This window comes from Phocoena sinus, chromosome 18, assembly GCF_008692025.1.
Source record: "Phocoena sinus isolate mPhoSin1 chromosome 18, mPhoSin1.pri, whole genome shotgun sequence".
Taxonomy (NCBI): Eukaryota; Metazoa; Chordata; class Mammalia; order Artiodactyla; family Phocoenidae; genus Phocoena; species Phocoena sinus.
In genome coordinates this window covers 199,402-216,593 of record NC_045780.1, presented here as the reverse complement: position 1 = coordinate 216,593, position 17,192 = coordinate 199,402, and the positions used below count along the sequence as shown (strand labels likewise).

At 37.1% G+C, this 17,192-nt stretch overlaps 1 protein-coding gene across 3 annotated transcripts in view; it reads right to left on the bottom strand.

Moving 5' to 3' along the window:
* The window catches only part of RNF17 (ring finger protein 17), a 110,657-nt gene that overhangs the window by 68,399 nt on the left and 25,066 nt on the right, over positions 1-17,192 (bottom strand). For all 3 annotated transcript variants that reach the window (XM_032611512.1, XM_032611511.1, XM_032611513.1), the window contains exons 8-15: positions 16,787-16,863; positions 16,437-16,511; positions 12,119-12,429; positions 9,639-9,797; positions 5,450-5,639; positions 3,808-3,976; positions 2,286-2,476; positions 973-1,114 (exon numbers count right to left, since the gene is read on the bottom strand). In XM_032611512.1, the coding sequence (XP_032467403.1) occupies positions 973-1,114; positions 2,286-2,476; positions 3,808-3,976; positions 5,450-5,639; positions 9,639-9,797; positions 12,119-12,429; positions 16,437-16,511; positions 16,787-16,863 (1,314 nt within the window). The remainder of the gene's footprint in view (positions 1-972; positions 1,115-2,285; positions 2,477-3,807; positions 3,977-5,449; positions 5,640-9,638; positions 9,798-12,118; positions 12,430-16,436; positions 16,512-16,786; positions 16,864-17,192) is intronic.

Here is a 17,192-nt window from a genome sequence, read left to right as displayed (position 1 = left end):
ACAAACAGTGCTGGGTAAACTGGATATCCAAATGGGAAAGAATGAACCTTTCCCTTACACCATATATAAAAATTAGCTCAAAATAACTCAAAGACCTAAATGTAAGAGCTAAAACTATAAAACTCACAGAAGAAAACACAGAGGGGAAAAGCTTCACGATGTTAGATTGGCAATGATTTCTTGGATATGACATCAAAATACCGGCAACAAAAGAAAAAGTAGATAAACTGGACTTGATCAATTAAAAACTTTTTGAAAGAATGCTATCAAGAGAGTGATAAGGTAAGCCACAGAATAAGAGAAAACATCTGAAAATGATATATCTGATAAAGGATTAATATCCATAATGTATGAAGATCTCCTATAACCCAACAACAGCAAAATAAATAATCCAATTCAAAAATGGGCAATGGACTGGAATTAACTCATTCTAAGGGCCATACTGCTTTGTGGGTGACACATAAAGCATGGACACAAAGAGATCAATAAAGATAAACTTTAATGCTGGTAGCTATCTAAAACAGACCCATCAGTCATATACCCCAAATTTTCTATGAATGCCTTTAATCTGAATCTATTCTGGTATTGTAATTCAGAAAATTACCTAGGAATAATAAGTAAATTCTCATACATTATCAGAAGCAGATGTTATCATTTTATTTTGATTTGCCAGCTCTACGTGCTCTCCTGGTTTCTAGATTTCAGAAAGTAGCAAGAAACATTTACACATTAGGGATCCTTCATTCTCCTTCCCCTCCATACTTCACTAACTTGCCTGATAAAAGATTTCCTTCAATTTACTGTGAATCATGTGAATTTCTTGTTTAAAAACAAAAAACTACTAAGAAACTTAAATTTGCAGAAGGTTGATAGTGGTTTGCTCTCAATTCATACTGGGCACTCACTTCCATTATAAATTTCTACTTAAAATTTGAAAAAATATTTTGTCTCAAAGGACCACTATATACTTACCAACTGAAGATAGAAATCAGTAGGACTATTTATATGACAAACCATAACTGAAACATCTGTCATTTCCTTAGGCAAAACAGGTGGATGATAGTGTAAAGTTGTATTTTTTTCAGAGTGACTTCTTGATAACTGAGACTTAAACCTAATTAAAAGCATAAGCAAGAGCCATTAAGTCTCTCTTCTCTCAGTGGATTAACTGATCTGAAGAAAGGACTTACACACATACTGATTTATCTACCAAGAGTATTTTTCCAATTTCTCTCTTCTAACTTACAACATTTCTTAGTATTGTCTCCAATTATCAAACCAGGATAAATAAGAGGTCAAGTCTCAAAACTCAGTAATTAACCTTCAAGTTTGTGCTGGAACATTTGTGAGTTGGGCCTGTATGTTCTACTCAAAGTTTCTACTCCTTTGGTTGACAATACCCAGCATCTATGGTAGCAATCAGAAAGGCCAGCTGAGGGGTTTCTGTGACCCCTTTCAGCTCCAATACTCTACTTAAGTTCTATTTTTCCAGAATGGAATCTACTTGGGTCACTTCCAGAGTCGTGTAATTGCTCAGGACAGAAAGTAGTATCTTCCATCATCTCTGTGGTTACTTAGTCATCTTACTTTGTTCATCAGACATGAGAAAGGAAAGAAATTTAAGTATCTACTCTAGATTCATACATTAAATATAGAGTGGTGATCATGATCTTATTCCAAAGGTTAGAAAATGTAAGAACTCTTAAACTATAATTCTTGAAACCCTAGTGGAGCTACTTGTAAAAGTTAGCAAGAGTCTAAAAAAATGTTCCGTATCTACCAATAGTTTCTATTTTGAGCTACCTTAATTTTTCTATTTCCTTAAATCAAATGACCTGAATGCAATTTTCACAGACAACCATACTTAGAAAACTCTGACAGCAATATTTTTAACCTCTTCGAGTATGTTAGGATGTCCCTGGTGGTCTAGTGGTTAGGATTTGGTGCGCCCTCTTAGTGTATGTGACAGTTCACTTTAGAGCCCATTTGTTTTGTTTTTTTTTTGTGGTACGCGGGCCTCTCACTGTTGTGGCCTCTCCCGTTATGGAGCACAGGCTCCGGACGCGCAGGCTCAGCGGCCACGGCTCACGAACCCAGCCGCTCCGCTGCACGCGGGCTCCTCCTGGACCAGGGCACAAACCCGCGTCCCCCGCGTCGGCAGGCGGACTCCCAACCACTGCACCACCAGGGAGGCCCCAGAGCCCATATTTTTTAAAGGTAAAAATCTGCTGTTCCAATTTATAGCTATAACCTTGAAAATATTTACATTTTAATAAGTTACCTACCTTGCTAGTTCCATAAAAACTAATGCATCTCTAAGAGACACAGGCATATCACTGCTTATTTTATTTGTTGGTGGCTTCTGCAGATCTACAATTAGCACACCATCTTCTTCTTTAAAAACTTTCATTAAAACAGCCTTCTTATTTACCATTTTCAAAAATTCTATTTTAGCTTCTTCTCCCCAGCCTTCAGTCTGTGGAAAAAGTAAAATTCCAATGTATTCAGTAATTATAATTAGCTCTAATGGTACAATGTTGTAGATTTAGCTTTTTAACAGCCAAAGTCTGCAAATTCGAACAAAGGCACTTAACCAACCATAGATATTTAGAAGCAGCTGGGCCCACAAACCCAAGGACAGTCTTTATGTATGCACAATGTACGTATCACACTTAGATTTTATAAACATGGTCTCAAGGTGACCATAAGCTGTTGTACTTCAGGACTTAGTTTTACTTCTGAATATTAATATCAAGATAATAAATAAAAGTTTAAAAATAAAACAAGTATTATGTACAAATTTTCCACTTAAACGATGAAATCCAAAAGGTAATTTTGAAAGCATGATGGAAGCCATGTCATACATTAAAGATATTTACAATCATTACCAGGTAACTTAGTTTCCATTACTAGCAATATATGAGGTAAATGCTACTTAAACAATAAGGAAAAATACTCACCCATTGAAAAAAAAATTTCTCACTGAACTTTGAAACTTTAAGTACTCATACCTAAAGTAAATTTCACAGGCCAAAACTACACATTCCTTAAAAATAAAACATCTTCTAAAGATTTCGTGAGTATAAAAGTAAAGCCCACTCAGAATAGAAAAGGCAAAAAAAAAAAAAAAAAAAGATAAAATTAAAGCCAAAATAAATTTCCCATTTTGAGGAAAATACCAGGGCTAATATGTGTATGTGTTTCCTTTTACTTTTTTATTCATTTGTTCATTCTTTCAAATATTTGCTGAACGCCTACTACGTGCTCAGTGATTTGCTAAGTGTTGGAATACAAAGATGAGCAAAGGTGCAGACTCCTGCTTTCACAGACTTTATAATAATATAACTGCTTAACAAGTATTTTTACACACAATTTCTGTCTCATAGGAGTTTTAAATCTTTCTGGGAAATAAATATTCATTAATAATATAAACAGAATGCAATATAGGCTATAAGCAGTGAGCAAAGGGCCATGGAAATAGTGAAGAAATGAATGGAAACACATACCACATAACATTTAAAATTTATTTTTCTCTCCATATTTATTTGCCTCCAAAATTTTGTGGTTTACTTGGATATTTCACCTATCATTATGTTCATATATGCATATTCAACTCAATTTCCCATTAAGAACGATTCTAATTGTAGAAACTGAAGTTCATTTCCTTTTTTATTGGCACCAATAGTTTATTATACAAAATGTATTTAACAAGAGAACTGAACCTACATTCAGTAATCTGATCAGCAATGCATAGCTAAAACTGGACTATTTGGCCCCTGAATAAGAAATAATTTAAGTCTCACTTACTGAGTTCTGTGGAACAATGTCTTTCAATGAGCATGGCTGTGCTAATGGCTGGATGTCTTTCAGCAGCCCTTCAATATATGGCTCAGACTTCCTCAGAGCCAGACACAAGTCATTTAGTGTGACATGCTGCTTAGCAATATGTTCTGATCTCACATAAGTATCACCAACTCTGGGAAGAATTGAAGCAATATTTACTGAAGATAATGCTTCAAGCCCAAACTTGCCTTACCCCACAAAAGGTATGCATTTCTAAGGATACTCTCTTTAAGTTAAATCTTCTAGGAAGTTATACTCTTTTAAAAATTTATTTATTCATTTATTTTTACATCTTTATTGGATGATAATTGCTTTACAATGATGTGTTAATTGCTGCTGTATAACAAAGTAAATCAGCTATACATACATCCCCATATCTCCTCCCTCCCACCCTCCCTATCCCTCCCCTCTAGGTGGTCACAAAGCACCTAGCTGATTTCCCTGTGCTATGCAGCTGCTTCCCACTAGCTATCTATTTTACACATGGTAGTGTATATATGTCAATGCTACTCTCTCACTTCGTCCCAGCTTACCCTTCCCCCACTGTGTCCTCAAGTCTGTTCTCTACATCTGCATCTCTATTCCTGCCCTGACACTAGGTTCATCACTACCATTTTTCTAGATTCTATATAAATGTGTTAATATATGGTATTTTTCTCTTAGAAAGTTATATTCTGATTCATACTATCTCACTATATAGACTTAATCTAGCTTTTATAAACACAGACACTGTTTCTACCTATAGAAATAAATCTCAACTGCCTTCATCTGGATTGTCTTTCATATACCTATTTGGTTTAAATTTAAAAGGCATAATGACACCCCCAAACAGAAATCTATTTATAAAGCTATGACCATTTAATAAAGTGACCATGCAAGAGTTAATACTGGTCCTTACTAGAAGAACATTTTCAGTTTGTTTTATTTTCCTAGAAGACTGGGGGAAACAGTTTTGAACACCTAGAGTTAGACACTATGCCACTTTAACATACAATAATGGAATTATGGAAATATGATTAAAAATTTTACTCAATCATCTGGCCACTAACCGTAACATTTTATTTAAAAGAACCATTTTTGGGGCCTCCCTGGTGGAGCAGTGGTTGAGAGTCTGCTTGCCGATGCAGGGGACACGGGTTCGTGCCCCGGTCCGGGAAGATCCCACACGCCGCGGAGCGGCTGGGCCCGTGAGCCATGGCCGCTGAGCCTGCGCATCCAAAGCCTGTGCTCCACAACAGGAGAGGCCACAACAGTGAGAGGTCCGCGTACCGCAAAAAAAAACGAAAACAAAAAAACCCCACCATTTTTGTGCTTCATTTTCTGCTTTGAGGCTATATAGAAGAACATTTAAGTTTGAAACATCAGAAAGTTCTTTTTCCAAGCTCCCAATCTAGTAACACTGATAGCTAATACTTTACTAATTTAGTAATTAGTAAGACAAATTACAGAGCAAAATAAAAGGTATATGCCTTGGAAGTGAAGAAGGATAACTTATTCCTCTCTACCTCTTCCTACTTTTCTTTCTTCTTTAGTATCTCCCCTCCTCCCCCATTCACAAGTGTTTCTAAGCAGACCAGGAACACATAGTAATTATAAAATAACATACCCTGCAACAATTAGGACTTCAGAATTTCCAAAATCTACCATGAATATTTGTATTAGTGCAACTTTGTGGACTGAGAATTTGGTTGGAATACAAGGTTTTCTAATACTTTCACTTCCTATTGGAATTAATTCAGTAATAGTTCCTCGACACCACATTCCATTTTCAATACTGTTGACAAATATTCTTGCACCTAAATAATGGAGACAAATCATTATCAATGTTTATGAAGAAGAATATCTAATTAGCTCTAATTTACAAACATGTACATTAGTTCCACCACTAAGAAGTCTTAATTCATTTATTAACTGATGATACAGTACTGTGTCAGTGCTATGAGAGGGATTAAAAGGTAGTGTATTTTGGCAGTTTCTGTTATACAGAAACTTATGTCCTAGACGGGGAGGTAAAAACAAAGAAAACAAAGCCAGCAGTCCTTACTGAGGACCTGTGTTTTATAAACTATAACAAAGATGAGTAAGACCGTCCTGCTATCAAGAAGCTCAAGAAAGGAAAGGGAACAGGCAAGTGACTATAATACACTGTACTTATAACAATAAAGACCTATCCTTGTGCAGGTACACACATGCAAGTACAGATATATATATACCGAAATCTATAAAATACTTTAGTAGCATAAAGGAAGCAGCAATGACATTCTCTTGGTAAAAGGGGAGTGAAAGTAAAGAAACCAAGAAAGGGAGAGTGTGAAAGGCCAAAATTAAGAAATTAATACACAGTGGAGTTCAGAGAAGGGGAAGATGAACCAAGCACCAAGCAGCAGAGGAAGACCTTATGGTCTTTCCTTATGGAGGGATCAGATGAATTACAAATTAATAACCAGAAAAAAAGATCAAGTTAGAAAGAATTTTTATTTTTACTATAGGCTCAGCAATGTTCTCAGTATTTTATGTTTGAATTCACCTCCTCCCCACAACAACCCCATGGAGATGGTGCTTCCATCCCATAGGTGAGGAAACTACGCAAAAAGAGGCTGAAAACCCAGCCGAAGCGACATGGCTACTTAGAAGAGGTAGGAAGAGAACCCAGGTAGTCTTAGAGCCCATCCTCTTAAAAACTCATCTAGCATCAGAAATATACTTGTTAAGACTTGATCACTGATTATATACAGAGAGATGCTGCATAATCCCCTCTATACATGCTAATAAAAACAGGATAGTTGAGAGGCACATCAGGGCAACCTTTTAAGTTCTACCAAAACATCTGTTTTGGCCTTGAGATTGTCATCAACCCTTCTCTTATGCTGATATACCATATAACCAATATTCTTAGTTTTAAATTATACGCTATTAAACTATTCTTTCTTGCAATAGATGAGATAAAAGTCTATTGAAGTAATCTGTTGTTCTTTATAATGAAGAACACAGGCAGGAAAAGGGAACAAGAGGAAACTCTGCTAAAGCGTTATATTACATTTCTTCCCTTACCATTAATTTCTTGAAAGATAAATAAGGGCTCCCCTGGTGGCACAGTGGTTAAGAATCCAGGGTAATGTAGGGGACACGGGCTCGAACCCTGGTCTGGGAAGATCCCACATGCCCTGGAGCAACTAAGCCCGTGTGCCACAACTACTGAGCCTGTGAGCCACAACTGCTGAGCCTGTGAGCCACAACTACTGAAGCCCGTGAGCCACAACTACTGAAGCCCGCGCGCCTAGAGCCTATGCTCCGCAACAAGAGAAGCCACCACAATGAGAAGCCTGTGCACCGCAACGAAGAGTAGCTCTTGCTCGCCACAACTAGAGAAAGCCCACATGCAGCAACGAAGACCCAACGCAGCCAAAAAAAAAAAAATTGAAAGAAAAACGATAAATGAGTATTTAAATCATGTATATCTACCTTGAAATAATAATTATCCTTGACAACTTAAAGGATGACTTTTTGGCTTTCTTAGAACATTTTCTAAATCTAAACTGAGCTCTTTTGTGCATGTATTAAATTTAGAGAATTATTTGCAGCCGTAAAATTAAGTTTAACACTACACTCTTCCCTCCTTAGATATTCAGAATTTAAACACGATTTTTGAAATTAATTTATTCTATTTATTTATTTTTGGCTGTGCTGGGTCTTCATGACTGCACACGGGCTTTTCTCTAGTTGCTGCGAGCGGGGGCTACTCTTCGTTGAGATGCACGGGCTTCTCATTGTGGTGGCATCTCTTGTTGCAGAGCAGGACTCTAGGTGCGCATGCTGCAGTAGTTGTGGCATGCAGGCTCAGTAGTTGTGGCACACAGGCTGTTGCTCCGTGGTATGTGGGATCTTCCCAGACCAGGGATCGAACCCATGTCCCCTGCATTGGCAGGTGGATTCTTAACCACTGCGCCACCAGGGAAGTCCCGTGGTGGCTTCTCTTGTTGCAGAGCACGGGCTCGAGGCACACAGGCTTCAGCAGTTGTGGCTCGCAGGCTCTAGAGCACACAGGCTTCAGCAGTTGTGGCTTGCAGGCTCTAGAGCAGAGGCTCAGTAGTTGTGACGCACAGGCTTAGTTGCTCTGTGACATGTGGGATCTTCCTGGACCAAGGCTCGAACCCGTGTCCCCTGCACTGGCAGGAGGATTCTTAACTACTGTGCCACCAGAGAAGGCCCTAAACACTGTTTTTTAACTTTAAAAATTATTATTCATTTTTATCAGAAGTATATGATGATTCTAGTCTTCTGATATTCTGATAAGCTACAAAGATGAGCTGAGAGTTAGTTAACACTTTTAAAGAACTACTATGGGGATTTCCCCAGTGGTAGTGGTGGAATCCCCCTTCCAATGCAAGGGATGTGGGTTCAATCCCTGGTCGGGGAACTAGGATAACACATGCCACAGGGCAACTAAGCCCATGTGCCTCAAACTAGAGAGCCCGAGTGCCACAAACAACAGAGCCCACATGCCCTGGAACCCACACGTCACAACTAGAGAGAGAAAACCCACATGCTACAACTAGAGAGAAGCCCATGCACTGCAACTAGAGAAGCCCACGCACTGCAATGAAAGGACCCACGTGCCGCAACCAAGACCCGATGCAGCCAAAAAATTAAAAAATTAAAAAAAACCCCATACTATAAAGCTGAACAGACAATATAGTACTTTTTGGTATTAGTTATATAGAGGCATTGATATTAATAGAATGAGAAAAATGCTCTATTAATAAATCAAACAAATCATAGCTTCATCTTATTACAGAGTATAATCAAATTTAATCAAGTGTTACAAGGAAAACGTTTGTAATGAAAGCCTAAATGACAGCAAATTATACACAGCCTTAGAATTAAGATGGACTGATTAAATTTACCAACTACCCTCTGTGTGACCCTAGGAAATGGATGCCACTGCCCTGCATCTATCTCACTCAGGCGTTCAGCGACATCTTCAACATTCACATGTAGACAGCAAGGGATGGTAGTCATACTACAAGGAACACTCAGAGGAATACTTTTCTCTGGAGATGAGGGGACAAATTATATAACCCATCATGGGTTTTGTAATTTTAAAAATATCTCACCTTACTCCATAATGGAGTTTTTGTGTATATCTCACTCAACAGTCAATTTTATGTCCAGTGACAGACGAATGGATAAAGAAGATGTACATATATACAATGGAATACTACTCAGCCATAAAAAAGATCAAAATAATGCCATCTGCAACAACATGGATGGACTAGAGATTATCATACTAAGTGAAGTCAAAAAGAGAAAGACAAATACCATATTTGGTTTTTGATGAAGTGGGAGTTTGTGGTTGGTAGATGCAAACTATTATAAATAGAATGGATAAACAACAAGGTCTTACTGGATAGCACAGGGAACTATATTCAATATTCAGTGATGAACCATAATGGAAAAGAACATTAAAAAAAAGCAAGCTCCAAATTAGTATGACTCCAGTTAAACTTGGCAAATGATACTAAAAATATTTAAAAATCATTTTTAAATGACATTAAAAATACTGGAATTATACTGTATACTGTAATATTATTACTACTAGGTAACTCTGAGCAGAAAAAAAAAAAAGTTGATTTTAATACTTAGCTAAGTTACCTAAATAAAACTGAACTTATGTTAAATAATTCCAAAACCTTTATGCTTGCACAAATCTGTATTACAAGAAGTCTATATGGGTTGGCCAATATTATAATATTTAAATAAGCTTCATATTTTAACTTAGAGTAATATTTCATTACCTAGCTCCAAAATGTCTGAAGGATCAAGGTATACACTCTTACTGCAAAACTGATTCACCTTCTTTTCCAATACTGTTGCATCTTTTATTTGTGAATACTTCCGAATGTAGAAGTGGCAAGGATGTATTACATGGCTTACAAAAACTAGCTCTGGAGAACCTGGATGAGAATATTTAAACCACATTAATAAGCCAAAAGTCAGGAAAGAATTCACAGAAACTGAATGCAGTATCCTTTGAAAGAATGTGTCTTGTAGCACTGCAAACTCTAGAATACCTGGGCCCACAAAAGGTAACCCAAACCCCAAACAGTAACTAGACTGATAAAACAAACACATCCCACTTCCACAATTTCTTTAGCAACCTGAACTGCAAACCTTTTATTTTATTTGCAAAATATGTTAAATAAGTGGAATTGAAGTTCAAGTAGTTAGTTAGGTTCTAAAGTCAGAGTATATGCTGTAACTCTACTGTATTACAACAAAATTTCAGAATTTATTTATAAACATAATTGGAACTCAGAACCCCATTGATAACGATGTTTCTAATATAGAAACAAAATCCTGTTTAAACTATACTAAACTGAAAGAACTAATAATTAGCTCATAGCCACTTTGAATCTTAAATCAGGCGGGAGAAGTATGAAAAAAAGTCTGGGAAAGACAACATACTGAGCAGCATTTAAGGGGAGATATGTGTGTTTTGGTGGAAGTAAGGGTGGGGCAGAATAAAAGACAGTGAGAAACTTTTTGTTTACAGCAGTAATTAAGCCAAGTGTTTCTACTGATATGAAAAGATCTCCAGAATATAATGTTAAGGAAGGAATTAAGGGGCTTCCCTGGCCATCCAGTGGTTAAGACTCCACACTTCCACTGCAGGGAGCACAGGTTCGATCCCAGATTGGGGAATTAAGATCCTGCATGCCATGTGATGTGGCCAAAAAAAAGACAAAAAAAAAAAAAAAAACAAGGAAAAAAGAAAGGAATTAAAAAAACACTGCAGTGTATATGGTATGCTATGTTTTGTGTACAAAAACAACCAAAAATGAGAATTAGAAAAATAATATATGTGTATTTGTTCAAATATGAATAAAGAAACTGGAAGGGAGGAAAGGACAAATGGAATGGGAATAGGTTAGGGGAAAAGGTTCACAGGGTATTTTAATACATATATATTTAATTTTTGAACAATGTAGGTGTCCTAGTATATCTAGTAAAAATGTTTAAAGAACAAAGACTAGGAGGAACTGAAGTACAGATAGATGATAAAAACTGAACAAATAGATCATTTTACCTATCCAATACAGATCACACAGAATAATACCCAAACTGAGGATGAGGTAAAGAGATAAGTATGTGTAGCTGGGGAGACAGCTGAGAGAAGTGTTATAAATTTCAGAAATATTTTTGCCAGTAACAGGCAGAACTTATAACAGTAAAAAGGAAGAAGTTTTAGGAATTCCCTGGAGGGCCAGTGGTTAGGACTCGCGCTTCCACTGCTGTGGGCCTGGGTTTGATCCCTGGTCGGGGAACTAAGATCTCACAAGCCGTGTGGCGTGGCAAAAATAAATAAATAACTAAGTTTTAGTTATTAGTAAAATTCATTTTACTCACTGCCTCCCTCTCCATAAGAGTTACTATGTATTAACTCTGCTTCAACAAGTTCAGAGTTGTTAACGTACCTGCTTTTGATCCAAAAGGAACAGATGATTTTTTCTGAAGAGGCTCTTTTGGATATCTAGGTGTCTCCACAAGATAATCTGTGAAGCATGCTTCATCAAGAGAGAAAATAAAGGCAATTGTTATTAGTTTTATTATGCTGACAATGACATACTTAACATACAGTTTAAAAAGCTGTACTTGAATGGGCAAAAGACTGGAAGGGCAAGACCCCCTTGTATCAGCAGGCCAAGTCCTGATAGTTCTCTTAACTCACTGAGATAATGTGAGATAATAATAATATTGTGGAAATGAGAGAAAACAGCATGTCCTTTATTTTGAATTGGGGTGAACACCAACATTGGAAATCTAATCAAACAATTATGATACATTTAAATGTTCACAAACATTATTAACAGATGCTACTACATTCATGCTTGTTCATTTTATAAAGGACTGTATCTCAGAACAAAGATTTAAGATATGCTGTTCTTAAATTTAAGAACAAAGTCATCAGACTGCTTCTAATATGGTTGTCATTTATTTATAGTATTTTCATCTTTTATAGAGGTTTGTATGTGGAACACTAAAAAGTCAAACACCCTAATTAAACCAAATATTAGAGTTTAGCTATATTATTGCATTAAAAATTATCCTAACTTTGGAAAATGTGAAAGTAGGGGCATGGAATCAACAGATTAACTCAGAATGAGGTGTAAGATAACAGCAATATGTTTGTTAAGTACAGGGACAAAAACGTACTAACTTCGTTTCTAATTCCAGACACAATATATTGTTTCCTTGTTTTTCTATTTTCACTCACTTTCCAGGTCTTCTTCGATGACTTCTTCGATGATCACATCAGGGCTCGGTCCCGCCTGAGGCAGAGCAGCAAGGGTTTCACAGGGGGTTACTGCAACAACCTTGCTCTGTGGCGGGAAGTGTTTTGCTTCTAAATGCGTATCACTGCTTTCCCGTTGCAAAGGAGTTGGTGGGCGGGCTTCACTAGTTTGGATAGAAATGTCAACCTTTTTCTTTTCTAGTGATGGGTATGTACCACTACAAGAAAATTCCTTTTTATGATTATATTTCTTTTGAACATTCTGTCCCATTTCACTTTCTTGAGGATCAAATCTGTTTAAAAATACAGAGGCTACTTTAAATCATTTCATAATTTTTTAATAACCACCTTAAAACCATTCCCTTTCCACATGACAGTACTGTGACACATACAAAGAGTTAAAGTTGTATAGGTGTCCCACAGGTATTTTTTTAGACAGCTGTATTGTTATAATTTACACACTATAAAATCCAATTAATTTTTACTAAATTTCGAGTTGGTAACCATAACCACAATCTAATTTTAGAACATTTCCATTATCCCGAAACTTCTGCCCATTCCCAAGCAAGCCCAAGGGTTTTAAAAGGTCAACAAGAGGTAAAATCAATGAGAACCTGAAGAAAGAACTTGATATACAGTCATATCACAATGATCTGATCCTAAAAGGACAGTGGATATAGGTTTTCAGTTTCAATTATCCAAATTTTAATTTGGCTTAGGTGTTTGATTTTAAACTATGCTAAGATTATTTCTTCTTTTAATTCACTAGCTTAAAAATAAAGTGTAGGAAGCAGTGAGAGGTACAATCCTGAGAAAATTACTAGAAACCTCCATCTAGGCCAAAAATCACCATCAGTCTGAATCCTTTGGATATGATTATTCAATAGCCACTATTCTACAACTTTTTCTATCTCCTTCATAAATCCACACAGATACGGGCTATCAAATCTAAAAGTATAGATATTCTATCAAAACAATGAGATTCTCAAAAGCTTTAATTTTCGTTAACCCATGACACATTTAGGTTCTTCACAGATCACCATTTAAGAAGCCAAATGAGGACGTCCCTGGTGGCGCAGTGGTTACGAATCTGCCTGCCAATGCAAGGGAGACAGGTTCGAGCCCTGGTCCGGGAAGATCCCACAGCCAAGGAGCAACTAAGCCCACGAGCCACCACTACTGAAGTCTGCATGCATAGAGCCCGTGCTCCACAAGAGAAGCCACTGCAACGAGAAGCCCGCACACTGCAACGAAGAGTAGCCGCAACTAGAGAAAGCCCACGTGCAGCAATGAAGACCCAACGCAGCCAAACATAAATAATAAATTTGGGAAAAAAAAAAAGCCAAATGAAATCAGAAATAAGAACCTAAAAAGCCAACTGGATTCAGCAGACCTAACTTACCCGTCTCTTAATACACACTGACTAAAGGTCCAAACACTTCTGAGGATTCATACAGGTTGACAACTCTGTAATCTAAAACATTTCTTTTTACAGTAACTCTTGTCTGGCTTTACTGAGACATTTAATGCCGTCAACCAACCTGTCTCACAGACTTCTCCTCTTAGTTGTAGAACACCACTCTCTCCTACCCCTTCTTGGTTTTGTTTTGTTTTTTTTTGCAGATTACCCTTTCCCTGTCTTAAAATTTAATATTTTTTTCCAGGGCACTGTCCTTGACGCACTTCAATACTTGCTCTCACTGGGCAAACCCATTCTTTAATTACCACCCATCATCAGCAGAGGCAGGCTACAGTGATACTTTCCCTAAAAACTAGGAAGAAATTTAAAAGACTTCTGAGTTAAATTTAAAACCAAGGCAAGATCAATACAGACTCTTAAAGAGACAATATACCCTTTGGTATTAAAAATATTTGATAGTAACCATATTCAAGTTATGAAAATATCTAGAAGAACGTACTGACTGGAAAGGATGATCATCCACGAAAAGTGCAAAAAGTCAAGTCACAGAGGCAAACAGAGGCCAGGGCTCCACATGTGGGGAAGATGAGCTGAGCCAAAGGACTGTACTTGAGGCCTCTGGCAAGGTCTTCCCTGGGGGGAAAGGAATGTAGCGGGCTGTCCAGGACCAACACTGTTCAGCTATTCGATAAACCTTATTCCCTTTATTCGGAAAACACCTCAACAAAGCAACTTCTGATGATTTGGCTTCTTGTGTCTGTCTGGATATTGGAAAAGAATGTCAACATAAGTATTCTAGTCCCTGTGTCAATTATATTTGCCCCTTAAGTTAATAAACTGGCATTCTGACTATATGTCAGTTTTCTGAACTTGGCTTACATGAGTTTACCTGGCTTAGAGTAAGATCTGCTCATGTCTGTTTCTGAGCTTGTAAGGCTGTGGGCTGGACCCTCATTATTTCCTCAGAATAATGAACGTGATGCTTGTTGGGGGACGATTTCCTTAGGAGTCATACCACCTACAACTGAATAAACTTATTTTCTTTTGGGGGTTTCTAAACCATTTACATTCTGACTACTCCTAAACCAAGAATGAAATTCAGAACCTCCTGTTAAGTTTCAGCACATACAGCTCACTTCCCTCTGGACATTTCTCCCGAGATACCTAGTAAACAACAGTAACTCAACATATCCCACTATCTTCCCCCTCCCAACTTCTTTTCTTCCTGTATTTCCAAACTTGGTGAATAATACCACAATTCATCACCAAATACAGACCTATAAATTACTGAGGATGCTTCCCTTTTCCTCATTCCCCACACCCGAACAGTTACTAAGTTACACCACTTTTCCCTATTCAGCATTTGTCATTATCTGTTCCTCTCTAGTGCTACTACCTACATTTGGTTTCTCATCATTTGCTGAGACTATTCATATAACAGCCTAACCCATCCTTCAGCCTCCGGCCTCATATTCTTCCAAAGAACCCTCTATGGTCACTAGAGTTATCTTCTACAAGTGTAACCTAATTATTTTTACTTTCATGCTCAAAATCTTTTAGTGGCTTTCTATTATTTACAGCTGTGCTGTCCAACAGAACCTTCTGCAATAATGAAACTGTGCTGCACTATCTGACAGCCACTAACCAAATATGGCTACTGAGCATCTGAAATGTGGCTACTGCAACCAAAGAACTGAATTTTTCATTTTATTTAGTTTTAATTAATTTACGCTTAAATTTAAATGAACACACGTGGTTAGCAGCTACCATATTGGATAGCACAGGTCTAAGAAATAAAGTCCAAATACCACTACACAACAAAGTCTTTAGGATTCAGCCTCTATGTATCCTCTGCCGTATGGAATTATACATGCAGGTCGCTGAATGTAGTATGTGATCTCACTACCCATACAGTTCTTTCTGCAAAGATGCCTGCCTCCCTTTTGTCCTCCTTTCCAACTGCTACTCATTTTTCATGGATGAGGGAAAATAAAATCTCCTCTTTCTAAGACCCGTTACATCTCAAAGAACTGATCATTCCTTCCTTTGCATCTCCATTAAATTCTGCACAAACTACTATCATAGCAATTATGTACTTTATTATTTATGTGTATCATTGTCTACTTAGTTTAACTTCTCTGCATAAATCTCAGTATCTAGGGTGTTAGTGCCTAGCACAACATCAGTGTTCAATGCTAGCTGAATGAATGAATCTCAAAGATGACTCGGAGGACTTCCTTGGTGGCGCAGTGGTTAAGAATCCTGCCAATGCGGATTCGACAGATTAACTCAAAATGAGGTGTAAGATAACAGCAATATGTTTGTTAAGTACAGGGACAAAAAGGTACTAACTTCGACCCCTGGTCCGGGAAGATCCCACATGCCGCAGAGCAACTAAGCCTCTGCACCACAACTACTAAGCCTGCACTCTAGAGACCGTGAGCCACAACTACTGAGCCCACATGCTGCAACTACTGAACCCGTGTGCCTAGAGCCTGTGCTCCGTGACAAGAGAAGTGACTGCAGTGAGAAGCCCGCGCACCGCAACAAAGAGTAGCCCCCACTCGCCGCAACTAGAGAAAGCCCGCACACAGCAACGCAGACCCAACACAGCCAAAAATAAATAAATAAATAAATAAATTTATTTTTAAAAAAGATGACTCTGATATATATCATTGAATACTGACCCCTTCTAGGTCTTTTAATTCTTAAATATTTTATGTGGAATTTAACTGATAGTAACCATTTTGCCCTTTATATTATTTTTCAGATTTTGAATCATAAATATTACACTGAACATCAATTTTTCTGTCTCAAATAATATTTCTGTCCCTTACACCATGTCAGACACTAATAGCATATTGCCATTCTCATACTTACTTTGTTGAATCCTCAAATTCAATCTTTCCCATATTGTTGAACATACAGATGATCTCACTGCAATTCATATTCAACCTAAAATTAAATACTTAGCATAAAAAATGTTCTAATACAAGTTTATTACTTTTCCTAATAAAAATTAGTTGCTAACATTAAAAACTCTGAAAGACAGAACATTTAAATAACTTTCTAATTTATCACAAATTACACTTATTTTAATTTGGTTGCTAGTTTGGGAAACATTTTTTGACCCAAATTTTCAATTTATAACTGCTTGTTATTTTAATAAATCTAGCCTAATACATTTTTATATTTAATTACCACGCTCTCCTGAATTATAACTTACTTACTTGGGAGAGTTCCTTAGTTTTAGAGAGCTGACTTGTGACAATTCGCTCTCAAATGTTAATTTCAAAGTCCAGATAATCTAAAATCAAAAGAGAAGTATCACTCATGTGCATTTTGCTTTGTTATAAATACTGTTGAAACACAGTAAGATTTTAGAAAAAAAACTATACCCTTTAGGTATTTTCACTAATTAATGTGCTCAGGGTTTGATTTTAGGCAAGCAAAGGGAGGGATGCAAATAAGAGTTTATGAATTTTTCCCCAAAAGAAATCTAAAATCTTTTGAAGATTTGTATTAACAGATAACAAAAGACACTAGTTAATAAATGGGATACAGCTACATGATCAGGGAAAATTCTGATCAGATTCATTCTGCACCTGCACTGCTGTCCTCAAACGTTTCTCTTTT